At 36.5% G+C, this 25,002-nt stretch overlaps 1 protein-coding gene and 1 pseudogene across 4 annotated transcripts in view; one reads left to right on the top strand and one right to left on the bottom strand.

Annotated features, from left to right (window-relative positions):
* TAB2 (TGF-beta activated kinase 1 (MAP3K7) binding protein 2) overlaps positions 1-25,002 on the top strand; it is a 78,828-nt gene that overhangs the window by 19,567 nt on the left and 34,259 nt on the right. For 2 of the 4 annotated variants that reach the window (XM_070602958.1, XM_008516652.2), the window contains 2 exons: positions 5,935-6,083; positions 23,917-24,107. In XM_070602958.1, the coding sequence (XP_070459059.1) occupies positions 24,006-24,107 (102 nt within the window). In that variant the 5' untranslated portion in view covers positions 5,935-6,083; positions 23,917-24,005. Of the gene's footprint in view, positions 1-5,934; positions 6,084-11,680; positions 11,790-23,916; positions 24,108-25,002 lie in introns of those variants that run through there. The other 2 variants (XM_070602960.1, XM_070602959.1) reach the window with 2 other exon arrangements.
* Positions 18,904-19,265, bottom strand: LOC139080766 (large ribosomal subunit protein eL30 pseudogene; annotated as a pseudogene).

The following is a 25,002-nucleotide window of genomic DNA, read 5'->3' as shown; positions in this document are numbered from 1 at the left end:
ACACCAAGGAGTTTTGTTTAGCTGAGGTGATAAGCAGGGGAGAAGCCTAGTAAATGTTTCATTTGTTTTGTTTTAATTACAGAATAAATGAAGTTAATTTAGAATTTTTGTGGGGTTTTTTTGGGAGGAAGATTGTCCCTGAGCTAACATCTGTTGCCGGTCCTCTCTTTTTGCTTGAGGAAGATTGCCATTGAGCTAACATCTGTGTCAGTCTTCCTCTATTTTACGTGGGATGCCACCACATCACAGCTTGACTATCAGTGCCAGATCTGCACCCGGGATCTGAACCTGCAAACCCCAGGCCCCCAAAGTGGAGCGCGCAAACTTAACCAATACGCCACCAGGCCGGCCACTAGAAAAATTCTAAATTTCATTAAGTTTAAAAAGAGAGAGGGAAGACTTCTTCTTAGCTCATAACTATAGATAAACTAAGGTTTAAAAGGTAATAGAAACTCTGTCTGTTATCTCACAATCACTGTCCTTACCCTATTATTATCTGTCTGTTCCAGTTTATTCAGTTCTTGCGCAAAGAAGTGAAATATTCAGTGGTTATATAGGAGCATTTCTTAATCTGCTGTACTATACTTGAGAGGTCAAGTGGGGAGACCTTGAGGGCAGGGAAGTAAGCTATGGATCTGGTCATTTAGATGTTGGATGATTGGGATAGTGTGGTTGGAGTAGAATTGGCAATTCCAAGACGTATATTGAAAGAACTTAGAGGACTTGGTGGTAAATATGGGGTCTGAAGTGCATGGAGTAGTATAAGGAAAAATATCAAAAAGATAGTTAAGAATAGGGTGCCTAAATTAGGATTCCTGGAATAATACTGTATAGGTCCACAACACCTTATCTGAAACCCTGAGGCCAACTGTGTTTTGGAATTCAAAATTGTTTGAGTTTTAGAAGGGTAATGCAGTGTATATATTATATATTATTATAATACCCCCAGCAAGGTTTGAGGCATCACCCAGTAATTAAAAACGAATATTTCTGCAGTGAAACATGGAAATATTCACAGTAGGTAGGCTAAATAAAGCCTGTAAATAGTCTCACATCAGTTCAGAGCAGATTTTTGCCACTACCAGATGAGTTTTGAGATGAAGTTTCATGGAAAAATTGTTTTCAGAACATTTTAGATCTTAGAACTGCGGAAGTGACTGTGGACTGTATTGACGGTCACGTCCAGTGAGGAGAGTCCTAGGAGTTGCGTTTTAAGGAATGTTAATTATGAGATGGGGGAGATTTGAAGAAGTTGAGAAAGGTGGAGAAAGGGGAGAGGCAGGTCTAGGTAACTTTAGTTTTCAGGCTAAAAAGAGAATCACTACTTCTGCTAAAAACGGGAAGTTGAGGAAGGAAGCGAGTTTGGGGGAAAGGTTAAGTTTAAACTTGCTTCTCACGAGATTCCCTTTTGCTTTTCTTGTATTCCATATCATGGGTAAGTGAACGTGAAAGTTTAGAAGTGTTGGAGTAGAGAATTTCCGCTTAAAGTGAGCTCTGAATTTCCAGAGCCTACGGACTGATGTTGAGATACTGAAGTAGTTCTCCGTGGGACCAATGGGAAGGGTGTTGCCAGATAACTAAGAGTTGTGGCCCTGCTCACTGGAGCAAAACCTGGAAACTAGACTGAAAGGAGTGGAGTAAGGTACTTGTCCCCTAGCAGCATTCTTTTCTGTATGGTTGAGTCGTTGCTGGGGCCATATTGATAATGATATGAGTAGATTCGGAAGTGGTCATTGTCGCAGCAGCAGTGGTAGCTGACATGTTTTGAAGGCTTACCCTGTGCCAGGCCCTGTTCTGCAAGCAGTCTAGTGTGTCTGTTTCTGCCTGTGGACTGGGTCATGGCGTCACACAAGGTGGGAAGCATTACCCTAGGTACCTGTGTGATTTGATTCTCAGTTCACTTTAAAAATCTGGAATATAATAATTAATGCATGAATGTGAAGAATTGAGTAGGTTTTAACTTTATTGCTGTTCTGTAATTTTTTTAAAAAATCTACTTCGATAAATGGACTTATACATTAGTATTGTCATACAAGTAAAATCTCTTAGAAATAGGGACAAGTCTTTTTTTTAACAAAAATGAAATAAGGTCCAATAATTATTCTAAAAATTAGTTTAATTACTTTATATTTACTATATATGAATATGTGCTTTTATTTTATGATTCATAAGTTTAAAAGCAAATTTTCTCTTAAACTTTCATTCAAATTCCGCTACTGACTTGTATGGTTTGAACTTTATGTTTTTCTTCTATTATTATAAGGATATTCGACTAGATAATCTGTAAGGTTCCTTTCAACATCAAATTCTGTGATTCTGAATGTTTGTTTCATCAAGTCGAAGAGAAAGCTCAAACTACAACTTAAAGGAGATTCTTTTTAGATTATGCTGTGAATGTAGATAAGATGCCAGAGGAAGAAGTGAGAGAATGAATGTCATAAGTTTGCACCTACACCCTTTAGACAGACGCTAAGAAGCACGGAAATAAGGATTGTGGGAAATAGAAGAACATGCACGGCGTTGACCAGAAATGTTTCCAATAAGAGAATGATAAGTAATCATTCAAATTAGTAATCACTCAAGTTAATAGAACATAGAGGAAGGAACCTGGGACCTGGAGTTAGAAAGCCATGAGTACATTTCTGGCCCTGACTCTGCTGCTTTATTGGAGCTTGATAATCAGTAAATTACTTAATTTTCTGAACCTTGCAAAATGAGAGTAATAACTACCTTGCCTTCCTTAATGGTTTTTCAAGAGGATCACATGATGAGTTAGAAAGTACCTAATAAAACTTAAAATATTCTTAAAAACTTAAGTTATTGCAAAATGGTGGATGAGGGTCCTGAAAGGGTTATTGGATTTGATGATTTGAGTAAAACTATTATCAAGGGAGGAAACTTGAAGGCAGACTAAAACAAAGTAGAGGCCCTCGTATAATATTCAGTAGAAAAGTTTGGCAAGGCCTGAGTGGTAAAAGAGAGGTGGGCTAGCATAACAGATGCATTTCATCGCTATTGCAGTTTTGTATGCACAGTTGTGTTTCTTACTGGATTAGGAGTAGGTAGAGAGCAAGGCCTGCAGCTCATTCTGTTTTCTCAGGGCCTTGAATAAAGTACCAGTTTTAATAAATAGCTTTGTGAATTCAAACTTACTGAACAAGACTTAACTGGTAAGGAAAAATTTTGTGATACAAGTGTGTACATGGATGTCTATTTAAGATGGTAAAGACTTAAACATGTTCATAGATTGAAGGGAAATTGAAAAAGCATTTGTTTCCTCAAGGAAATGTGAAAGAAGGGGATAGGATCTGGAGCCACAAATGAAGGTGATAGTCTTACTGCTAAGAGACTATTCCCAGCAAAAGGCACCAGACCTGCGGTGGTCAATTCAGTTACCACGGCATTTTGTTGCTAGAAATGGTTAAATACTAGAATTCGTATTTTAGTATTCAGTGAAATACTAAATTCCTTTTAAAAAGTCATGAATCAAAAAGGTCTGGCTAGCATTACTGTTACGTAACATTGTCTTGGGAATGCTGGCCAATGTAATTAGACCAAAAAACAAAATAGGAGTTGTAATTATTGAAAGGGAGGCAGCAAATTTATTGTTTGTAGATGACATTGTGTAACTGGAAAAGCCAAAAGAATCAACTGAAACATTACTGTGAGTAGTGAGATTTCAATATGACAGCTAGTTATAAAATAAAAACAAATATTAATGGTTTATCTAAAGTGTTTTCTTGATGGTCTTTAAACTGAAGGCCTATCCATATGGGTTAAAATGAACGGAATCCTCATTCTTAAATACTCTTTTTTTGCATCTGGGGAATACACAGACTTAATTTAATCTTATCATCTCCAAATAAATCAAATCTGTTTTGAATAAGACATAGTCTATGTTAACTTTTTAAAACTTTTGAATTAAAGCTGCAGCAGTGAATACATTTAGAATGACTTTAAGGAAATCCTTTTTTTTTTTTTTTTTTTTAATTCCTTGTGGCTTGTGATACTTGCTGTATTACTTGGTAATGCCAGGGAAGGTGTAATCTGATCTGTGAGCCATATTTGGTAAATAATAATTTCGTGTGGAACCCACTGTTCTATCAGTAAGAGGAAAATTATTGCTCAAATGTAAGGCTTTTCTTTGACCTTAAAGCATTTCCTGACTTAAGACCAAGTTATATCATGCATTGATTCCCTTTGTTTTTTAAAAGCACTGTATTCCAGATCTATAACCTTTTAACAAGAGGTGTGTTGACAGAAGTATTTTCTGCTTTACTTGGAGGGAGAAAAATAACTTGTCTTCTCGTTTACCATGAATTTCCTTTATCCTAAAAGTATATTGTTGTATTTGTATTGATACATTTGCTTTATAGCTGTTCTGAAATCAGTGTTGCTACATGAGTTATATCTCTTAGGATGTGATGGAGTTGTTTAAACTTGTTTGTTAATGCAGCTATTGCTTTAGTATTTATGAAAACAAAAACTTAAGTATACCCATATGGGGCTGGCCCCGTGGCCGAGTGGTTGAGTTCGCGCGCTCCGCTGCAAGCGGCCCAGTGTTTCGTTGGTTCGAATCCTGGGCGTGGACATGGCACTGCTCGTCAGACCACACTGAGGCGGCGTCCCACATGCCACAACTAGAAGGACCCACAACGAAGAATACACAACTATGTACTGGGGGGCTTTGGGGAGAAAAAGGAAAAAATAAAATCTTTAAAAAAGAAAAAAAAAAAACTTAAGTATACCCGTATGTTTAGAACAAAAAAATGTATTTTGTTCTTTAGTAATGCAGAAAAATGTATCAAATACTTCCTATGTGCCAGGTTGTTAGGAAACTTCCTCAGAGAGTTTAAGTCCAAGGCCATACGGAAACCAGATTTGAACCTAGATCTGTCTGTCTCGGAATTGTTTCACCTACAACATACCATCATGAAAGATGGAAAATTCACGTTTTTTAAAACACTCTTTTTCTGTTTTGCTTTATTATGTTGCTGGTTACTAGAAATGCAGGGAGTTAAGTTCTTATTGAATCCTTGTCTCCACTTTTTTTCTGTCCTGTTAAATTCTCAGAATCTGCCATCGTTTGACAGCAGCAGAGAATTCAATTTATTTTGACTTCTGTGGGTTTCATTTCTTAGAGAAACTCCTAGGAGTGCCAGCTCACCAAGCATAAGGACATTGTTTCCAGGCCCTAGTAATCAATTAGTACAGCAGTCTACCGTTTTTAGCATCCTGCCATTCCTGTAACTTTGTAGTTGCACATTTTTTTGTTTTTCTTGTTTTTTTAAATATGGGCCTAACAAATTTAAGGAAAAAAATCATTGACTCTATTTTGGTAATGGAAAAACTTTCCAGTGTGGTTAAGAACCGCGACTTGTGAGCTGTCCCTTGCCTCCTCCTCTAAGAATTGCCATGTATTTTTAAAAATTGGAACTTGAAATTCAATTCATCGCTTGGATGTATCTAAAGCATTTAAGAAACCTCTGAGAATTGGTTGTACGAAATTACACGAGCATTTAGAAGACGATTGGAAATAAGATAGCAAAAGAGAAGAACAAAATGACCTGAAAATGAGGACTTTGCAATTCCAGTTTTACCAATGAAAATGAATCTATTGTTTTTCTCTTTCTGTTACACTGTGTGGTCCCATATTGGGCAGTCTTGCTAAAAGCCATTAGAGATTGCATAAAGGCTACTGTTTCTAGAATTGGGAGTCTAGCATAGAGTTGGATAGATTGAGACAATGACATACCTAGTGTAAATAGCATCTTTTGGTAACTTGTAATTTAAGAAACCCTTTTTCCACTTCAGAATATTTTATGTGAGAGACACTGGGGATACCTCACTGCTGTTAGCTCTCATTATGTTATCTGGTCACATTTCTTGTTCTGCCTACCTCTAGTTTACTCTAGTTTCTCTTCTGCTTTCAAGGCTCCAGACCCAGTTCCTGGACCTGCCCTGGAAAAGAAGTATCCAGTAGAGATGAGCTCACTGCAGTTACTTAATTAAAAATTTGTAAGCTGCAAAAATGGCAATGGGCCAACCAAGGACAGCTACAATTTGAATTTTTCTATTTCCAGGTATGCAAAGTCCATGGCACCAGTCAAGCTTAGCCTATGTAACTGCCTTACTATGAAATCTATAATAACCAAAACTTTACTTTCAAAATTTGTGGTTATCTTGCTTTAAAGTGTAGTAACATCCCTAACATCTAGGTAACATGCGGCTAGTGTTGACTTTAACATACCTTTTGCCTGAATATTTCTTATTTAACTTGTTTGCTAGTAGTAGCAAACTAATGCAGAAAGTTTAAGAAAAACAAATTTGAAATGCTATTGAGTTAAGCCCTGTAAATGTACAAACAGTACTCCTGTCTTCATTGAAAAGTAAACGTTAGCAATGAGACTGTTATTTGTTTAAAAGGTTCACGTATATTATAAGTAGCTTAGGGGAGTAAATAAATGAAACTAGTCCTCTGTCCTGAGATCCTCAACTTTTCTACGCTACGAATGCATCAGGAGTCAATGTAGTCTTCAGTAATCGGAAGTCTTTAGTAAGATTTCTGGATAGAACCAAATAACGTGTTATGTAGTACTTTTGCCTGGAGAATGTAACTATGTTTTAAATGTAAATATGTAACTAATATTTGCTGTATTTTTACTTGATTAAAAAAGAAACCAGACAAAGTCATGAGTAATTGGAATTGTCCTGGAATGTAACAACAAAACGAAAAGCTAAGGTTTCCTCCTGCCTTAGATTTTAACCAAGAGACAATTACTTAGGAATAGTTAGAGGGCTGAGGTCAGTTAACTTTTAAGGACACTTATTGCTTTTACCAATTTGTATAGGTTTAGAAACGGAATTAATCCATAAAAGGTGACTTTATTTACTAAATGGGTGGATAACCATACATGTTTTTGATTTTAAAGTTTAATTCAGATAGATTAGAGATTACCCACAATTGAGCAGAAGAATTTTATATCCCAATTGTGATTTTAAAAGGTGATGCTAATATTCTAGCTGTGCTTTATATTCCTTCCTTCACTGTTACTGCATAGTGAATTTAATGTCAGCCAAGCTAGTCAGCATTAGGTCTTTGATTATGTGCCACATTATTTATTTGGTATTGAAAGAATAAGGTCTCACTGAGTATAGAATTAAGACTGGAAAGGGAGCTACTACCAGAGTTGTTATAGGATCATTACCACTGTTAGGTGAATTGAAGGGGAAATTAAAGAGAGAATTGCATCTGAATTCCAAGTCTTATTAGTTGTCATGGGGACTATTAGTAATGCTAAAATTTTTCTACATCATTGAATGCAAATTGTGTATAAAACACTCTCCAAGGCACAGTAAGGATGTAGAAATGAGTAAACTTTGCTTTCATTGAGTTTACAGACAAGTAATACCCAAAAATATCATAATAGAGGTACAAACAATATACTTGAGTGTACCAAAGAGAATCAACTTTGTAGGGAAGATAATATTTCTACTGAGCCTTGAAGGATAGATAGAATTCTTTAGAGAGAGGGGCAAGAGTATTTCTAAGTTATGGAAGTAAAGTATATAATCAGTTCTGGAAGTTGTGAGCAGACTAGTGTGCCTCAAGAATAATGGAGTTCAGACAGATATCACAGGAAATGGAGCTATGTCATACATGCTTTCAAATGTCAGGTGAAGGAGTTCGGACTTAACTCAGTAGATATTGGAAATCCGTTAAAGATTTCTTAGCATTGGCACACTTAAGTCAATGAGTTTTTTGAAAAGCTGACTGCAGTACAGTGAGGGTTAACTTGATGAAATTAAGATTCAGCAGTAGTGCTCCCTAATAATGGACAACATTTATTGTTATATATGTGACGCATTATTATGTTGTGAAGAGGCATGTGTAATATTGTGAAGAGTTTTACCTGCAGTTCCTTGTTAAATCTTTACTACAGGAATGTTCTGAGAAGTAACTGAAATGATACATGTTAACCATTTAGCACAGGACCTGGCCCATAGTAACTGTTGACCAGAGTGATTATACTGTAAGCTCAGAGAGAAGTGTTCTTGTCCACCTTTATGTATGATAACTTTCTGTAAGGGTATTGCTAGTTGGAGGACTCTTTAAGCTTAAAATAGTAACAATAAACTTCTTTTTCTACTACCCCCTACCTCTTTCTTTTAAACAATTAAAACCATCTCATTGGTGAATGAGTACTGCTTACTCAGTTTGAGGGCTGCTTATTAGTTCACATTGAATTAGCCTTGGGTGAACAAAAAGGGAGCTGGCTTTTATGTTTTAACAGTGGGTTGTAAATTAGGAGACTAAGCATAGAAATAGTCATGTACCTAAACTGTAAGTCCATAGGTAACATTTAAGTCAAAACGTAGCTGTATGCCTTATCTGGCAAGCATCCTGGTAATTGATAATTGTTGCAGCTGTTAACTGTATCAGTAACAGTTTCCACATAGATAACATAGGGTTTGAGTTATTTGATAGTATATGTAGTTGGCTGAGTACATGTACTTTCAAATAACTCATTCTATTCTGTTCTTACTCTCCTACCCTCATATCAGAAATACAAGTTATGTTATCGGAAAATATATAGGAAATAATTTTACAGGGGAAATATTCTCAATTGTTTAGGCTTAATTTTACAAGTAATACATGAATATATATGCTTAGAAAAAATTATAGCACAACAGAGATGACTAAATCTCCTTGGACCATCTTCCATCCATGTGTCATTTACCCAGCCCCCTCTGCAAAATAATTAATTAGTACGTATCCTTTCAGAACCTTTTCTATGCACTCATATAAAATATCTGTTTAAAAAATATATTTTTTGTAAGCTTGTCTTTTTTTAACACAAAGGGTATCACGATACATGGATTCTACGTCTTCTTTTTAATTTGGTAATGTCTTATAGGTCTTTCCGTATAATTATTTGAATATTTTACTCCACTTTAAAAAAAAAAAACACCACTTAGGGGCCAGCCCAGTGACATAGTGGTTAAGTTTGTGTGTTCAGCTTCGGCGGCACAGGATTGGTGGATTCAGATCCCAGGCTCGGACCTACATGCCACTCATCAAGCCATGCTATGACATTGTCCCACATACAAAATAGAGGAAGACTAACACAGATGTTAGCTCAGAGACAGTCTTTCTCACAAAAAAAAACAGATAACCAGCTTCCTGGTATTCCTTAGTATTGCTATACGGTAATTTACTTCTTCATTCCTCCATGGACATTTAGGTTTTTAGTAATACACTGAGGTAACCACCCTTGTATGCTCCTCTGTAGACACTGTTTCTAAATTAGTTGCTTTAATTTATATAGATACAGATAGAGAGATAGAACTCTGGTACTTTATTATTAGTAACAAATTTCATTGGGCCCACCTCACAGTAGCAGTGAGTGGTGACACCACAGTTGCATACTGCTGGCTGAGAATGCTGAGGGCTGCTGACTTAGTTGGAACTGTGGATATCTCTTAATATGTCTTTCCATGAATCTCTTCAGTTAAAAAAAATGGTATAATAGTTGTCCTCTCTGCTTCACATGTGGGGAAGATAAAGTGAGATAATAGATGTGTGCTTTAAGAAATCCAATGTAAAGCTGAATTCTCTGAAATTATAATCTTCTCAAAAGCAAGAACTACATTTTATTCATCTTTGCATATTTAGAGCACATTGCCTGGCCTATAGTGGGCAATGTTTGTAGAATGGATCCCAGAAATGAAGGTGAACCAAAAAGTGGATCATACCTCTGAGAAAGTTCCAGACAAGTAGAATTTTCTTAGATGTATCCTTTATATTATCTGGAATCTGTACATTTTTCACTGCAGATTTCCCACCTTTCCAGCCTTCTCGCTTCCCTGCTGCACTACAGCCTAATGCTTCAAGTTTATCATGGTCCTTTATGGCCTTTTCCCCAACACAAACCATTGTCTGCAAGACTTCGATTCTTAATCTCTGATGGCTAGGCTCGAGCGCAGCATTCTTTGAGAGGTTTCTCCACCCTTTCCTCAATTCCTAAGTTTTAGGCACTTCTTCCTCTTGACCTCCATTGCAGCTTATACACCTAAATGGCACAGAGTAAATGTTGCTGAATGAATGCCTGCCCACCTCTGGGTCTCAGTGAAATGTCACAGAACGAAGCAGGGCCTGGAGCTTCAGAGATAAATTATCTGAATCGAGAAAGTGAGAGCCATGTTGCTGTTGCTGACCTGTGGGATGCAGCATGTATGGTGCAGAGGAGGGCAATTAAAATCTTCTAGGATATACCCCTACCTCCCCCACTTCTTAGGTGCCACCTTCTTTAATGAATCCTTTCTTTAGCTCCTGCCCTTCCCTCACAACTGACTGGGCCCTCCTTTGTTTCCCCTGTGTGACAACTCACTTATGACATATTTTGTTGTTGTGTTTGCCTTCCCTTACTAAAAGGTCAATTTCTTGAACGTAGACAACTGTGCCTTTATTAATTTTCATATTTTCAGCACTCATTATAGTAGAAAGTAAGTAGTAGGACTCAACAAAAGTTTTACTGAGTAAGCAATATATATAGTTCATATGAAAATAGAATATATAAAAATAATACATCAGAAAATGTATTTCATAAATCAAATTAAGTAGATGATCACTTTCATATGTTCTTATGGTTCAGATTTCATTAGGAAAGTCCTTATTGATTAATAGAGAAGTATTTTAGGGTGACATTTCTTTGTTCAATTATATTATACAATTAACGATATTATTAAATTAGAGAATTATGAAATAGATTTATATATAATAAGTCTGCTGAGGTAGAAATTTCTGTAGAGTTCTGAGATTGTTCTTGACCATCTAACATAAAACTCATTCACCATAACTATAACGAAACTAATAGCCAAGTGTACAACAGCTTCAGTGTTAGATTTTAAACACTGAACAAAATTATTATATTGTATTTTAGAGACTTGATTCAACTTAATATTGTTTTAACGTTGCTCATCTTGAATTCTCTATAATTTCTTTTTAAGATTCTGAATACTATTATAGTAATGAAATCTTGTTTCAATGTTTTCTTTTTGCACATAGATTTTTATATATTTTCTCCCTTAGCAGATTTAGCGGTCTCATGATTCACTGCAGTTGTCAAATTACCAATCAAGTGTATGTGTGTAATTTAAAAATTGCTGCTTTAACTTTTTGTTAATTAGTAAAGGTTGTAAGAGAGCAGTAATAACTATCCATTTACACTACGCTCTGTCTAGCTCATGAACTTAATCATCACACTGCCAATGCCATAACACACACATACCCACTGGCAGCTGCCCAGCAGTCCACTCTGGGGAGAAGTCACCTGAGGGCCGTGACATTAGAAAGAAGATGAGCAAATTATATGAGATGAACAGGAAAACATGGGCCCAAGTAAGGGATTGAAACTGCAAGGGGACCACTTGGTGAAACTTCTCATAACTTTTTCTGCATCTTCGTATTAAGGTGCCATTTTAGATGAATATTTTAACCAAATTATTACAATTTTCACATCGTTGAGTTCATTGGTTCATCACAGATGTTTATGTTTGAGGTAAGATGAAAACTGTTTCTTGCAAATGCCTTCGTTTCCTTTCCTCCTCTTTTTTTCCCTTTTACTCATAAATAGGAACTTATTCTCATAGCACATATTTATATCATTTTCTTTTAAAGGTGATATTTATGCACAGGATGGATTACCCAAAAATTATAGTAGAAAAGGGGCACTGAAGTAACTTTGTTTCCATCGGAAAGCCCTCATGTATTGGAAAATAATAATGAGGTATGAATTGGAAAATACACACAGGGTAGTTAGTTATATAATATGTTTTTATGAATTATAACCATTCTGTCTTAGATTTGTTGCACTTTTCTTGATCTTTAGAAAATGGTAGCACTCACCACAAACCACAATACATAAATTGCCAAGTGTGGCTGACTTGCACATTCCTTTTAGAAAAACTTATAACTAGGAAGCCTTTTAACCATAAGAAATGGTCAGCATTCATGGACTTGAGGCAATGTAGTAAATGAGAAAATTGGGACGTTTTCCTTTTAAGAGGAGGTAGTACAGATCATTGTGTTACTTCAACTATCAATGTTTATTGTTTTTCTTTAGAAAGTAAATTATTGTGGGCTTATAAGGATGAGAAATCCATTTTCTGGTAACATAATCCTTTGCTCCCTTCAAGCTTTTAAATAACACTAAATCTGAACATAATAGCTAACTTAAAGTAAGTAGCATTTAGATGACTAATTTGGGATGTTTTTGTTTTTTTTGCAAATAACTCATCTATGTAAAATGATTTCGTATTACAGCTGTTTTATGCTAAGGCTTATGCTAAAGATGGATTATAATTATCTTGTTTTTAATCTTAAATGGTGATAGTATTTGAATTTTAGATTTTTGATTGCATAGCTATAATTCTTAAGTTTTAACTCAGGAAAGTAACTTGATGATAGAGATTTTGGGAAGAAGTTTGCTTTGCCTTAGTAGAGTTGTAACATCATGCTACGAGAAATATAATTCTAATAATTTGCTGTTAAAAATAATTTTGAAATATTTTATATTCAATTAATGACATTTGTAGGTTCTTTTAAGTTAATGGGATGTGAAGTGCGTCAACTGTTACCTAACTGGCTTTTGATGTAATACTTACGTAAGACATCAGTAATGTAAAAGGTGTTAAAATAGCAGATAATAGGATTTTTTTTAGGTTTAATTCTCAAATTTTCCTTGAGACGAAAAGGTTTCAAAATTTGCTTTAGCTTTAATTTTAAAAATTATAGCATCATTCATTTATTCTTACTGTACGTCAGTGCTTCTGTCTATGGTGTGAAGATATTGTTTAACTCACTGCACAATCTGATCATGTCAGCCAGTCCACAGAAGAGATAACAAATTATGATTAGTAATAAGAAATTATTAACATCATACTAACAACCAAATAGGTAAGCTGAAACATTTTGCCTTCTCATTAGGAATCCTGGGGAAGTTAGTGTTAACGATTGTTAAGGTCACAAGGGCTTTGCAGTACAGACAGTTCTATTAAAATTTGACATATGTGTTCCATGCTATGCAAATCATGCAGAAAAAAAAATCCAAAGGGCTTATGGAGAAAATGGAATTCAGGGTACAACAGTCAAAAACTTCATGAGTGAACATGAAAGATAGGAACCTAAAAAAATATGGTAGTATGATTTTACACGTTAAGTGGTTAAAAAACATATAAATATTTATACAATATTAATAGAAATAAATACCATGCTTTGCTTTGAAAAAGACCTGAAGTTTGCTTTTGGAAGTGGGCGTAGATGTGGCAGCTTGTTGTTATGAAGTGGTCGAAGAGTTTTCTGAAATCAAAAAGAAAGTTGTAACGCAAGATGTGGGTGGCTGTGACCAATTGCAGACAGATGTGGTGAGCGGAGGTAGCTGGCAGATGTTTGAGGTGTGTTCATATTTATGTTTTGTGTATTCATCTGCAGCTTGTTTCAGCTGCGTATTCACCTAGGTTTCCTAGTGTTTCACAGATGAAATCATAACAAAATTCACTTAACACTCATATTGTTCCCTAATATTGCATTGGAACAAGTTTGCAGCTTCGAAACAAGTATTATAGGATAGCTGAGGGTAAGGGAAACAGTTTATTTTGGAGGAATAGATACCTCTTTTTATAGCAGTCTGTAAAATCTAGATGTATTCTGATGCATCTTTAGAGATTTATTGAAGCAGATGATGTACTGAGCATCTCCCGCTTGCCATATGCTCTCTAAGTATTTAGCATGCAGCAGTGAGCAAGGGCATCTCTCCACTTTGGAACGAACATTACGTGTGTAGAGAATTTTGTTTGTTGTCGAGGGTTGGTTTTAAGAAGTAAAATCGGATAGGTGGATGGGAGAGGCAGTTTAGCAGGGAATCTGCTGGGCAACAAGGCTTTTCTCTAATCTCTTAAACTGTATACTTCTACAAGATGATTTCCTGGGGTCCTGTCCAACTCAAGATTCCATTGTTTACAAAGAAAATTATCATCTCTAGAGATTACTGTGGAAACCAGAATTAAATTTTAGGATGGTATATATGTTAAAATGGGAAGACCTCCTTACCTTCTTGTCCATAAGCTAAAGGAGGATCCCAATGCAGTTGAGAAGTGAATTTTAGTTTTGTATATTTTATCCTATTTCTCTTTGATATTCAACATGAACTATATTTTTCTTTGTTAGAATAATTAAATTTGTTTCAGTAAAACTCAACCATGTAAGAATGGGGCAAAGATAAAATGATGTATGTATATAGCTTGACCGAGTAATGCTGGAACTTTCGTGTTAGTGTATCTCTAGGCCTTCTGTAATAAAGGCTGCCATATACGCACAGCCTTCAGTGACCTCTCTCATCTCCTCTAACTGCTCCCCACCTCCAACTCCTTCTTCATAATCCCCTTCTTTCCTCCTGTCCCTCATTTCTTCTTTTAGCCGGACAGGTGACTGACTCACTGTCTCCAGAACCTGCCTAGTATTTTGGTTGCCTTGCTTCATACTTTAGCCCTCTCATTTACGTGCCCGTGATTCAAACCCTTTTGCTCCCTCCCTCAGCCCAGAGAGCCCTTTAAACACCGATAGCACAGTGTTTACCACTTATCTGGCACTTACGTACAACCTACTATTATTTGGTTTTTCAGGTAGCTTTGTCCAGGTTCCCCAGTTAGACAAGTTATTTGTCCCATATACTTGGGAAAGGAAGACCTCACAGGTTCAGTCAACTCCTTCAGTATTCTGCAGCCAGAGTAGCATGCAGACCTGTTTGCTAGGTTTTGTTCCTTTGTACTTTGTGGAAATTCATGATATTTAGAACAAATAATTATTACTGTTAGTGTTTGTATTTTTTGCTACAGGCCAGGCAGGTGCAATACAATTAATTTTCACTATCTTACCACTAATCCTTGAAATTCTTTGAGTTACCGCCATTTTACAAAGAAGGAATGATAGTATTAATAGATAACACTCATATAAGCTATTTTATTTACTTATGTGCTTAGTATGTGCTCTTTTTTATTATCTTATGTGTATAACTCATTTAATTCTCGTAATCATATGAGAGAGTTACTCTGTCATCACCACTTTATAAATGAGGAACCAGGCACAGATTTTAAATGATTTGCCCAAGAAGACACTGCAAGTAAGTGGCAAATTAAATTTCATAAATAAATGAGCACAAATTGTAGAATCCTAGAATTTGTATGTAACCAATCGCGACTGTGTCAAATACTGTGCACTTTATATACATTATCTCATTTAATTGTCTCATTAAATGAGACAATGCTCACTAGTATAGAATTGAGATCAAAATATTAAGCAATGTTAGGTTATCTCTGTTTTTAACTGTTAACTGTTCTTTTGCCAGAAAATTTTAGAAACAAATGGCTAAAGTAGAATACTTTTTCTAGAAATTCTGCTCTTAGGAAATTGTACTCTTTAGGAAAGTTTTTAAGCCTGTCTCAGAGTGACATTTAATTTATTCATTGATTTCTTTTTTTGATAACCCTTTAATAGTAAAGGCCAGTACTTCAACTGTCAAGTTTAAACTATATAATCTAAGTGGTTTATACAAGGTACATTGCCAGTTACTCCATTTGTTTTAGAAGTTGGATCTCTGGGAATTTAACTTTGCTCCATCGTTTACTTTGTATGGTACCTCCTGGTCAGGAGCAGTCAGCTGCTAACATTGACAGACTTTTCCATATCTTTATAGTCATTGTTTTGGGGTTTTGTTTGTTTTTTAATGTGTTGTCAAGGCATTGTGTTTGTTAGAAAGTAACGGTCTCATCTAAATCTGTCACTTCACTGGGAGAATGATGGTATGTCCCCCTTGCCCCCTCCTCCCTTTCTCCCTGTGTCCCCTGGGATTAGAATTGCAAGAGCTTTGCTGTTTTATTTGACTTGATAAAAATCCAGGTTTTGGTCACATATGTTATTGACTATTGTATGTCACATTAATATAATATTACATATGTGTGTGTGTGTCATATTAATATTCTACAGTTTTTTTATTAAGGACGTGCACACTTTTCTTCCCAAAATGCTAGTATGGGAAAGGACCTTGGAGATACAGTCCATCCTTCGTAATAGACTGAGTGGCTAGGCTATAAAGGCAATTTAAACACTGAATATGGATTTAAGCAAAAATTGTGAAATAAGTAATTGGGCAGATAGGCATAGGAGTGGAGAAGCATGGTCTATACATATGGGATAGGAACTGAGTCTTAAAACTAAACCTTCATTTTCCACAGTTGGAAATCTGTAGATAATGTGTAAAATTGAAAAATCAAGAAATAACCCTATAATCATCTTGTTCAGGAATGTGGAGAAACAGCTCAAGAGTTGACAGTGGTTACCTCCATGGAATAGGAAGAGAGTGGGGAGGCACAAGGCAGGGAAATTGCTGGTGTCCCTGATAAACTTTATAGTATGCTTTGGCTTTTAAAACTATGTACATGTTTTCTTCTTTAAAATTTTATTTAAATGTTTCATTATATAGGATGTGCCATGTTAAAATATTTCCTGAACAGAAAATTAAGGTATTTGAAAGTCAACTTTTGTATGTAGGTGCTGTTCAGTTGTTTGGGCTGGAAGGAATGTTGGCCTTCAGGGAGAAAATTAATAGTGACTGTGTAATGTTTTATACATAATGTAACCAAGAATATTTTTCTTCAGGTGTTCTTAAATTGTATGGTAGGATTATCTCATCTCCAGTCAGATTTTAATTAATGCCAGTACCAAAGATGCCTTTCAAATGTTTTGTCTGCAGCCCAGACCACTTGTCTCAGCTCCAGCCCCATGTATCCCAACTCCTTGCATGATATCTCTATTTTGAGGTTTTAAAGGTACCCTAGATGTAACATGTTCAAAACCAAACCTGTCATCTGCCCCTTTGTTTTCTTGGACCTTTTCCGTTGTTCCCTAGTTCATATATGCGACTGCCATCCAGTTGAGCAAATCAGAAATCAACCTTGACACCTCCTACTTCACCCCAATATCTAATCCATCACCAAGTTCTGTTAATTATTATTTCCTAAATATCCCTTGTTTTCCCTTCTACTCAGTCTCCATTGCTGTCTCTGCAATATAAGCTATTACTTCTTCCTGGCTGGACTATAGCGGTAGTTTTCTAACTGGTCTTCTCATATATTCTTTTGCCCTTTTCTCCATACTATAGCCATTCTTCATATATAATGTGTTTTCCTGACCATGTCACCTTCCCTGCCTCTGAGCTTAAATCCTTCAATAGCTTTCCGTTACTCTGAAGATAAAACCTCCAAATTTTAATGGCCTATAAAGCAATTCATGATATGGGCCCTTTTTCTTGCTCTCTGCTCCTGACAGTTTTTCCTCATGTACTATGCTCCCTTCCAATCTATGTTTTTGAACGGTGCAAAAGAGATGAGAAAAAATGGCCATGATAGTAACAAGAAAGACTGAGATGGCAGACAGCACATCTGGTAGCAGGAGGAGCCAGGCAGAAGATAAAATAGTTACCTAAATTACGAACTCACATTGATGTGCCTTTAATCCAGGAATTTCTGTGACCTGGAGAGCAAGGACATTGACTCCAATACTTATATCTCCAGCACAGTATCTGCTGCATATGGCACTCCTTAAATTCATGAGTCTTGGATAAATAGATGATGATAGTCCAATTTTAAATACTCTTATTCAGTTGCCTCCTAAATTCCCAAATTTTGATTGGACCTATAAGTCCCATTGCTTTTCTTTGTTGTTTTTTTTTAATCTGGAGACCATGGTCTCTTCTTGTGGGTATAGTTAGCTGGGTTATACTCTCAAAGAGTCCTGGAAATTCACCATGATAAATGATGGTAAATTTGAAGACTTGCTATCATAGCTCAAGGTCTGAGTGAGCCATTAAGTGATACCTAGTACTCTGCACTGTCATAATAATTATTGAGAGGTCAGAAATAAATTGTTTACATACTCTTTAAGAAAGGAAAGAATAGGGGTTGGCCTGGGGTTTGCCGGTTCGGATCCCTGGTATGGACCTACACACTGCTTATCAAGCCATGCTGTGGCAGGCGTCCCACATATAAAGTAGAGGAAGTTGGGTACGGATGTTAGCTCAGGGCCAGTCTTCCTCAGCAAAAAGAGAAGGGTTGGTGGTAGATGTTAGCTCTGAGCTAATCTTCCTCAAAAAAAAAAAAGGAAAATATGGCACATTTTATAAACCTTTTCAATGTATTTACTGTTAGATTCTGTAGTGGAGTCCTCCTAGATCATTTGAGCTGGCGGCAGTGTAGGAGCCAAAACTTTGTACCTAATGCTAGAAACATTTTTGTAAAGTATGATTTCTTTATTCTTTTCTCAGAAGAGCAGTCATTTTGCATCTACCATAGAAAGTATGTTTCTGTTTATTATTAGAAATAATTTTCCAGATTAAGTTATAGGGTAGTTCTTGATTTTCCTTCTGAAATTAAGTAAATGCCTGTTTGTTTCAGTAATGTGTTTAGTTGTAAAACTTGTTTACTCACCACAAAGGCTACATTTAAAAATTATCATCTTACTTTGTTCTTAAAGTTTACTTTTGCTGGATGTAGAATGTGGGTTGATTGTGTGTTTTCTGATCCAGCACTTATATCATCTCATTTTACTATCTTCTGGCCTCCATTGTTTCTGATGAGAAGTCAGCCTTCATTCAAATTGTTGTTCCCCGTGTGTCATTTTCTTTGGCTGCTTTCAAGATTGTCTTTTTCTTTGGTTTCAGCAGTCTGACTGTTATGCCTATGCATGGTTTTCTTTGGCTTTTCCTGTTCAAGATTTGTTGATCTTCTTAATCAAGATCTTCTTTTTGTTTGTTTTTGTTTTATTTTGTTTTTTTAAGACAATCTTTGGCCACTTTTATTAAAGAAAAACTTTGCGTGATTTACTTTTCGCCAGTCTGTCCTGGCATGCTTTTAATGATGTGGGGATCACCTGGATCAATGATAGCCGGTGTGTATACTCTGTAGTGTTTTCCACACACTGTGCCAAATTCAATATTATTGCCACTGTAGTGATGGACACCAGTTTTGGCCAACATAGCCAGATTTCCTCAAGGCTAGGCACTTTGTGAGGATGACCCAATTTTGCTTTACTTTGTCTGATCATTTTCAGAGTCTGCTTGTACCCCCAGCACATACTTTGCACTTTTCGTAAGGAATGGAAGCCTAGAGTTGATCAGCTCCAGCAACTTCTTTGTCTTCTTTGCAGCCACCATTTTCCTGCCTTAGGTGTGGGATGGCCCCGAAACAAGAGTAACTACCAGGGGGCTAGGGAGCCAATCAACATCTTCATCTGTAAATTTATATCGTTTACTAACTTGGGGAAATTTTCGGCCACTGTTTCTTCAAATACTTTTTTCTACCCCATTCTTTCTCCCTTTCCTTCTAAAGGATCTCCAATTACAGGTGTGTTAAGGTTTTTGATACTTTCCCACAGGTGTCTGAGGTTTGGTTCCCTCCCTCACCACCACTACCATTATTTTTTTCCTCCATCCTTCAGGTTGGAATAATTTTTATTGCTTTTTCTTCAAGTTCACTGACTCTCTCTTCTGTCATTCCCATTCTGAGGTTAAATCCATCCAGTGAATTTTTTATTTTAGATGTTTTATTTTTCACTTCTTAAATTTGCATTTGTTTCCCTTTTTTAATGGTTTCTTTCTCTTTTATTTTTTTTTTTTAGCTGAGAGACTCAAGCATATTTGCCCTTACATCCTTGAGCCTACGTAGTTAAAATAGTTGCTGTAAAATCATTATGTGCAAATTCTAGCATCTGGGTCATTTGGGCTTGATCTCCTTTGGTTGCCTTTTCTCTTGAATATGGGTCAGTTTTTCCTGTTTCTTATGTGAAATAATTTTGGATTGTATCCTGGACATTGTGAATGATACATTGTAGAGACTCTAGATTCTATTGTGTTCCTCCAGTGAGTATTGATGTTTGGTTGGTTGGTTTGCTTGCTTCTTTCTTTGTTTTGTTAGGCAGTTAACTTAGCTGGACTCAAACTATAAACTCTGAAATTTTGGTTCAGTTATTTTAGCCTTAGCCTGGCTGTGTGGAATCTATCACATAGGTATAATTTAGGGATCAGAGATCTGTGCAGAATTTATACATAGAATTTAGTGCTTTTCTCCTTTCTGTGATTTACTCAACCAGGTTTTCAGCTGTTGTGGTTATGCCAAAGTCATTTGGTTCATTAAGCAAGTAAGACTGCAGGTTTTCTGTCTGGGTTTTAGCTACCCAAACCAACTAGGGCCTGTTCTCTGGCTAAAAGCACTTTGAAAAAAAAAAAAGGAAAGTCACCCCACACTATTCCATTCTTCGAAGTACTGACTCCCTTCTTCTCCTCCCAGCCCCAGCACCACCACGCCACCCCCGCCCAGTCCAGCGCCCCTCTGCCTCCTGCCTTCAAGTAGTTGGTTTTTATACTGCTCTAGTATTTGTAGTTGTTGTTCGTGAGAGAGTTGGTCCGGTAAGAGCTGCTCAGCCATTACAGGAAGTGAGGCCCCTGAAATACAGTTGTACGTTTGAACAATTTTCTTATTTGTGTACTTGATGGTCTTTAGTAGAAAAGCAGGCAAGTATGATAAGAGTTTTTCAGAGAACGTTAGAGATTTCTGTATATATGTTTTAATAATGGAGCAAGTTGAAATTTATTTTCATGATTCATCCTTCTAAATAATAAAGGTGGTCCTGAATTAGACTGACTATATATTTGCCCCTTCCTTAAATTGTGTATAAATTTCCAAATTTAGATCATTTGAAATGTGTTTTGGAAGCAAAGTAATATGAAGAAACCATATATTAAAACCTTCATTTCGTCCAACAAATGTTGCGTCTTTGATCTGGATCCTGGGGAAACAGCAGTGAACTTCAAAGTTCTTGATCTTGTGGAACTGACATTTTCAGGGTAGATAGATAAATACATGTCAGGTAGTGATAAATGCTATAAAGAAAAAGCAGGGTATGAGATGTGATGGGGAGACAGTGTGGTATTATTTTAGATAGAGAGATTGGTTGGGAAAGATGTCTCTGAGGAAGTGACATTTGATCAGAAATCTTAATGAAATAAGAGCAGAAGCGGGGCTGGCCCCGTGGCCGAGTGGTTAAGTTCGCGCGCTCCACTGCAGGCGGCCCAGTGTTTCGTTGGTTTGAATCCTGGGCGCGGACATGGCACTGCTCATCAAACCACCCTGAGGCAGCGTCCCACATGCCACAACTAGAAGGACCCACAACAAAGAATATACAACTATGTACCAGGGGGCTTTGGGGAGAAAAAGGAAAAGATAAAATCTTTAAAAAAAAAAAAACAGAAATAAGAGCAGAAGCCATGCAAGTATCTGAGGGAAAAGTATTCCAGACAGGAGAGCAGCAAGTCCAAAAGCCTTACTAGAGGAATGAAATTGGCTTCTTTGAGAAATAGCCAGGGCCGAGGGAACTCAAGAAACAAGAATAGTGGGAGATGAAGTCTGGGGGGTGGTAGTTTCCCTGGGGCCTTATGTTGTAGGAGCTTGAGCAGGAGGAGGAACTGCTCTGACTGACTGTTCACAAAGAGCACTGCGCTCGATAGAATGGGCACCGGGGAGGGAGGAGACCAGCTGGGAGGTCTTTGCAGTAGTCGTCTAGGTGAATGATGATGGCAGCTTGGACAAGAGCAGCAACAGAGGCGGGGAAAAGTGGTCAGGTTGAGAATGTATTTTTTCAGATAAAGCCAACAAGACTTGATGATGGATTACATGTGGGATGTGAGAGAAGGACCAGTTGGACGTGTGTTGGTACTATTTACTGAGATGAAAAAGACTGGGAAAGGGTTGGTTTAGATGGGAGGAAGTTACAAGTTCAATATGGGACATATTAAGTTTGAAGTGGGTTTTAGATATCCAAAAAGAGATGTCAGGCAGGCCATGGCTATGTTAGTCTGGAACTCAAAGGAGAGAGCTCCTTTAGAGCTGGAGATATAAATTTGCAAAGCCTCTGTGTAAAGCAGTGTGTTTGGATGAGATTACCTTGAAGAGGAATGTAGGTACAGTTGAAAGGGAACCCTAGATCTGAACTCCATAGCCCACCAAGATTTAGATGTTCAGAAAAGGAAGAGGATCTGACAAAGAAACCTGAGAAGGAGCTTCCGGTGGGGAGGGGGAAAGCCACAGTGGCGGGGGGATCTGCAGAGAGGTCTAGTAAGATGAGGACTGAGGACTGGCCATTGGGTTTGACAACCTGAAGGTCTGTGATGGCTCTAAGTGCAGTTTCAGCGGAGAGAAACTATGAAAGCCTGATTGGAGCAGATTTACAAGAGATTAGGAGGAAGGAAATGAAAACACATAGATGTAAACAACCCTTTCAAGGAGTTTTATCCCAAAAGAGGGAAGGGACAGAGAAATGAGCTGAGAGCCAGAGTGAAGTCAAGGGAGGCTTTCTCAAGATGAGCACCACTGTAGCATATTTATCTCCCCTTAGATTATTTTTAAATATCATTTACTAAATTCCAGTACTTTTCCTCTTTTATTCTGCAACCCGCTTGTAGAAATACTACTTTGAGAGCTAAAATTGTGTGTGTCTATGCGTGTGTGTGTGTGTATTTTACATAGAGGTAGATTTGGGAAATCTGTAATGCAAATAACTTGGTTTGGCAGTGCTTTTACCTATGAGTTGTAACTAAGCTTAAGTCACATAAACAAAAGAATTATCATTTAATCAAAGGATAATAAAAACCTGAAAGACTTTACTATGTATGATATCTAAATGAGCTTTTATTCTGTTAAAGACTCAGAAGTTCTATCAAAACTCAGTTTACACAAGAATAGTTTAATATCCACTGTTCTGCTGAAAGCTGTGTACAGAGTACTGGGTACAGGATGATTGACAGAAGAGGCCTAATTCCTGTATTCATGGAGTTTACACACTTGTATTTTTTTAAGCTTATGTTAGCGAGGTTAAAAGAGAAATATGACAGCTAAGAAACTTGTTTTAAACAGATCGTCTTGTTGTTAAATTTATCCTGAAATGAAATGTGTTTTAATTATTAAGCAAATGGCATGATTTTAGATATTTTAATATGTTATGTAGGTTTAATATACACACATACTATTTATATCCCAAAGAGGCTTTCAAAATTAAGCATGGTTTTTGTTAGGAATATTAGGAATAAAAATAAAGTAGATCTCCACTTTGGCCACACATTAGAATCACTTGGGGAACTTTTAAAAATCCGTGTGCCCAGGATGCTCCCCAGCCAATTAAATCAGAACCTCTGGGGTTGGGGCCCAAGCGTTAGTATTTTTTCAATACTGATTTAATAGAGGCAGAGGGAATAAATGCTCCTAAGCCCCTGAGAAGGAGTTGATTACGTACTTAAGGATTAAGTATATCTGATAATTAAGACAAAATGCCAGATGTATTGGGTTATAGATCGTTTCTAGGCAAGGCATGCAAAGTCCTTTGTAGAAGCAAACTTTTTCAGAATCCAAACTTGAAGAACTTTAATAAGAGTAAATAAGATTACTTACCTCAGGCCGTCCTCTAGTCATTACGAAAAAAATCTGTATAGTTAGTTACTCATTGTCCCCTTTTAAAAGAATGAGGGAAGACAAGCTTGACAATAATGTCTTACTTGAATGCTCTTTGGCACAGCCGTTATAAAGCATGCAGATACGTAGTAATTACACAGTCTAGAAGTTTGCCATCAGGAGTTGTAAACTGAAAAGACAGTATAAGTATATGGAAAACATTATAGAACTAAATAATATTTTTATAGTTTATATTAAATGTTAGATACTAAGGCACCATACCCTTTTGTATTGAAATTTTTAAATCCACAGCAATATTCATTCTATAATAAGTTCTCATTAAAATTTTTTTTCTTTCTTTCACAGAAAATGCTTGGACAGAAGAGATGAGTCCTATTTCCACTAAGGCCTAGAATTGCCTACTGTACAAATAGTCCTGATCAGGCAATATACGAATGGCCCAAGGAAGCCACCAAATTGATTTTCAGGTTTTACATGACCTGCGACAAAAATTCCCTGAAGTACCTGAAGTTGTTGTATCCAGGTGCATGTTACAGGTCAGTGTTCAACAATTTCTGAATTTATTCATACAAACCTGGTGTTTTTTTTTAAACAGTGGAAGAAAACTCTTATCTTCTTGTTGACGTTAGTGTACTGTGATGAAAAGAGATGAGCTTTGATGTCCGATAGTCATGTGGCCTTTAGTAAGTTACTTAGGCTCTCTGTGCCCCGTCTATAGTGTGGCTAATGCCTGCTTTATAGAGTAGATGTGAGGATTAAGTGCGATCCCAATATAAAGCACTGATACATGGTCCATACTTACTTACCATGAGCTTGCATCACTTTTCCCCCTCCTGTTTTGCCAGGAGAACTTTTTCAAATTCCAGATCTTTATGGAAGTGAAAAAATCGTTAAATAAGGAGTTAGAAAACCTGAGTTCTAATTTTAAATGGGCACCCCGAGCATACTTGGCAAGTAGTATGCCTTCTTATTCTTTAGTGTTCTTATCTTTTAAGTGAAGGAATTTGATTAGGCAGTCCCTAACGTCTCAATGCTAAAGAAAAAAGCCTGTTTTTATATTTTTTGATTTAATCTAAATTTTCCAATTAATATCTGTAAACATCTAATAAATTTTTCCATTCTTCTTCAAAAGTTCAGTTTTAGAAATCTATAATTCTAAATGTCTCGTGACAGTTGTGCGTTCTCATTTGATTAAACTGGAAATCTTTCTATCAAAAACTATTTTAAGCTTATTAAAATAAAGATGTAAAAAAATAATTTGGGCTCAGACATGTTTACTCTTGACAAATGATTTTTTAAGTTTGAAATTGTATGAAATTTTAAAAGGCTCAATATCTGTACTTGATATCGAGTGATTACATTTTGTTCACACCTTTCTCACCATTTATCTGTACATTTAACTGGTCTACCTCCCTTTAGTCTAACCCAGTT

Source organism: Equus przewalskii, chromosome 32, assembly GCF_037783145.1.
Source record: "Equus przewalskii isolate Varuska chromosome 32, EquPr2, whole genome shotgun sequence".
Lineage (NCBI taxonomy): Eukaryota > Metazoa > Chordata > Mammalia > Perissodactyla > Equidae > Equus > Equus przewalskii.
This window is presented reverse-complemented; position numbering and strand designations above follow the sequence as displayed.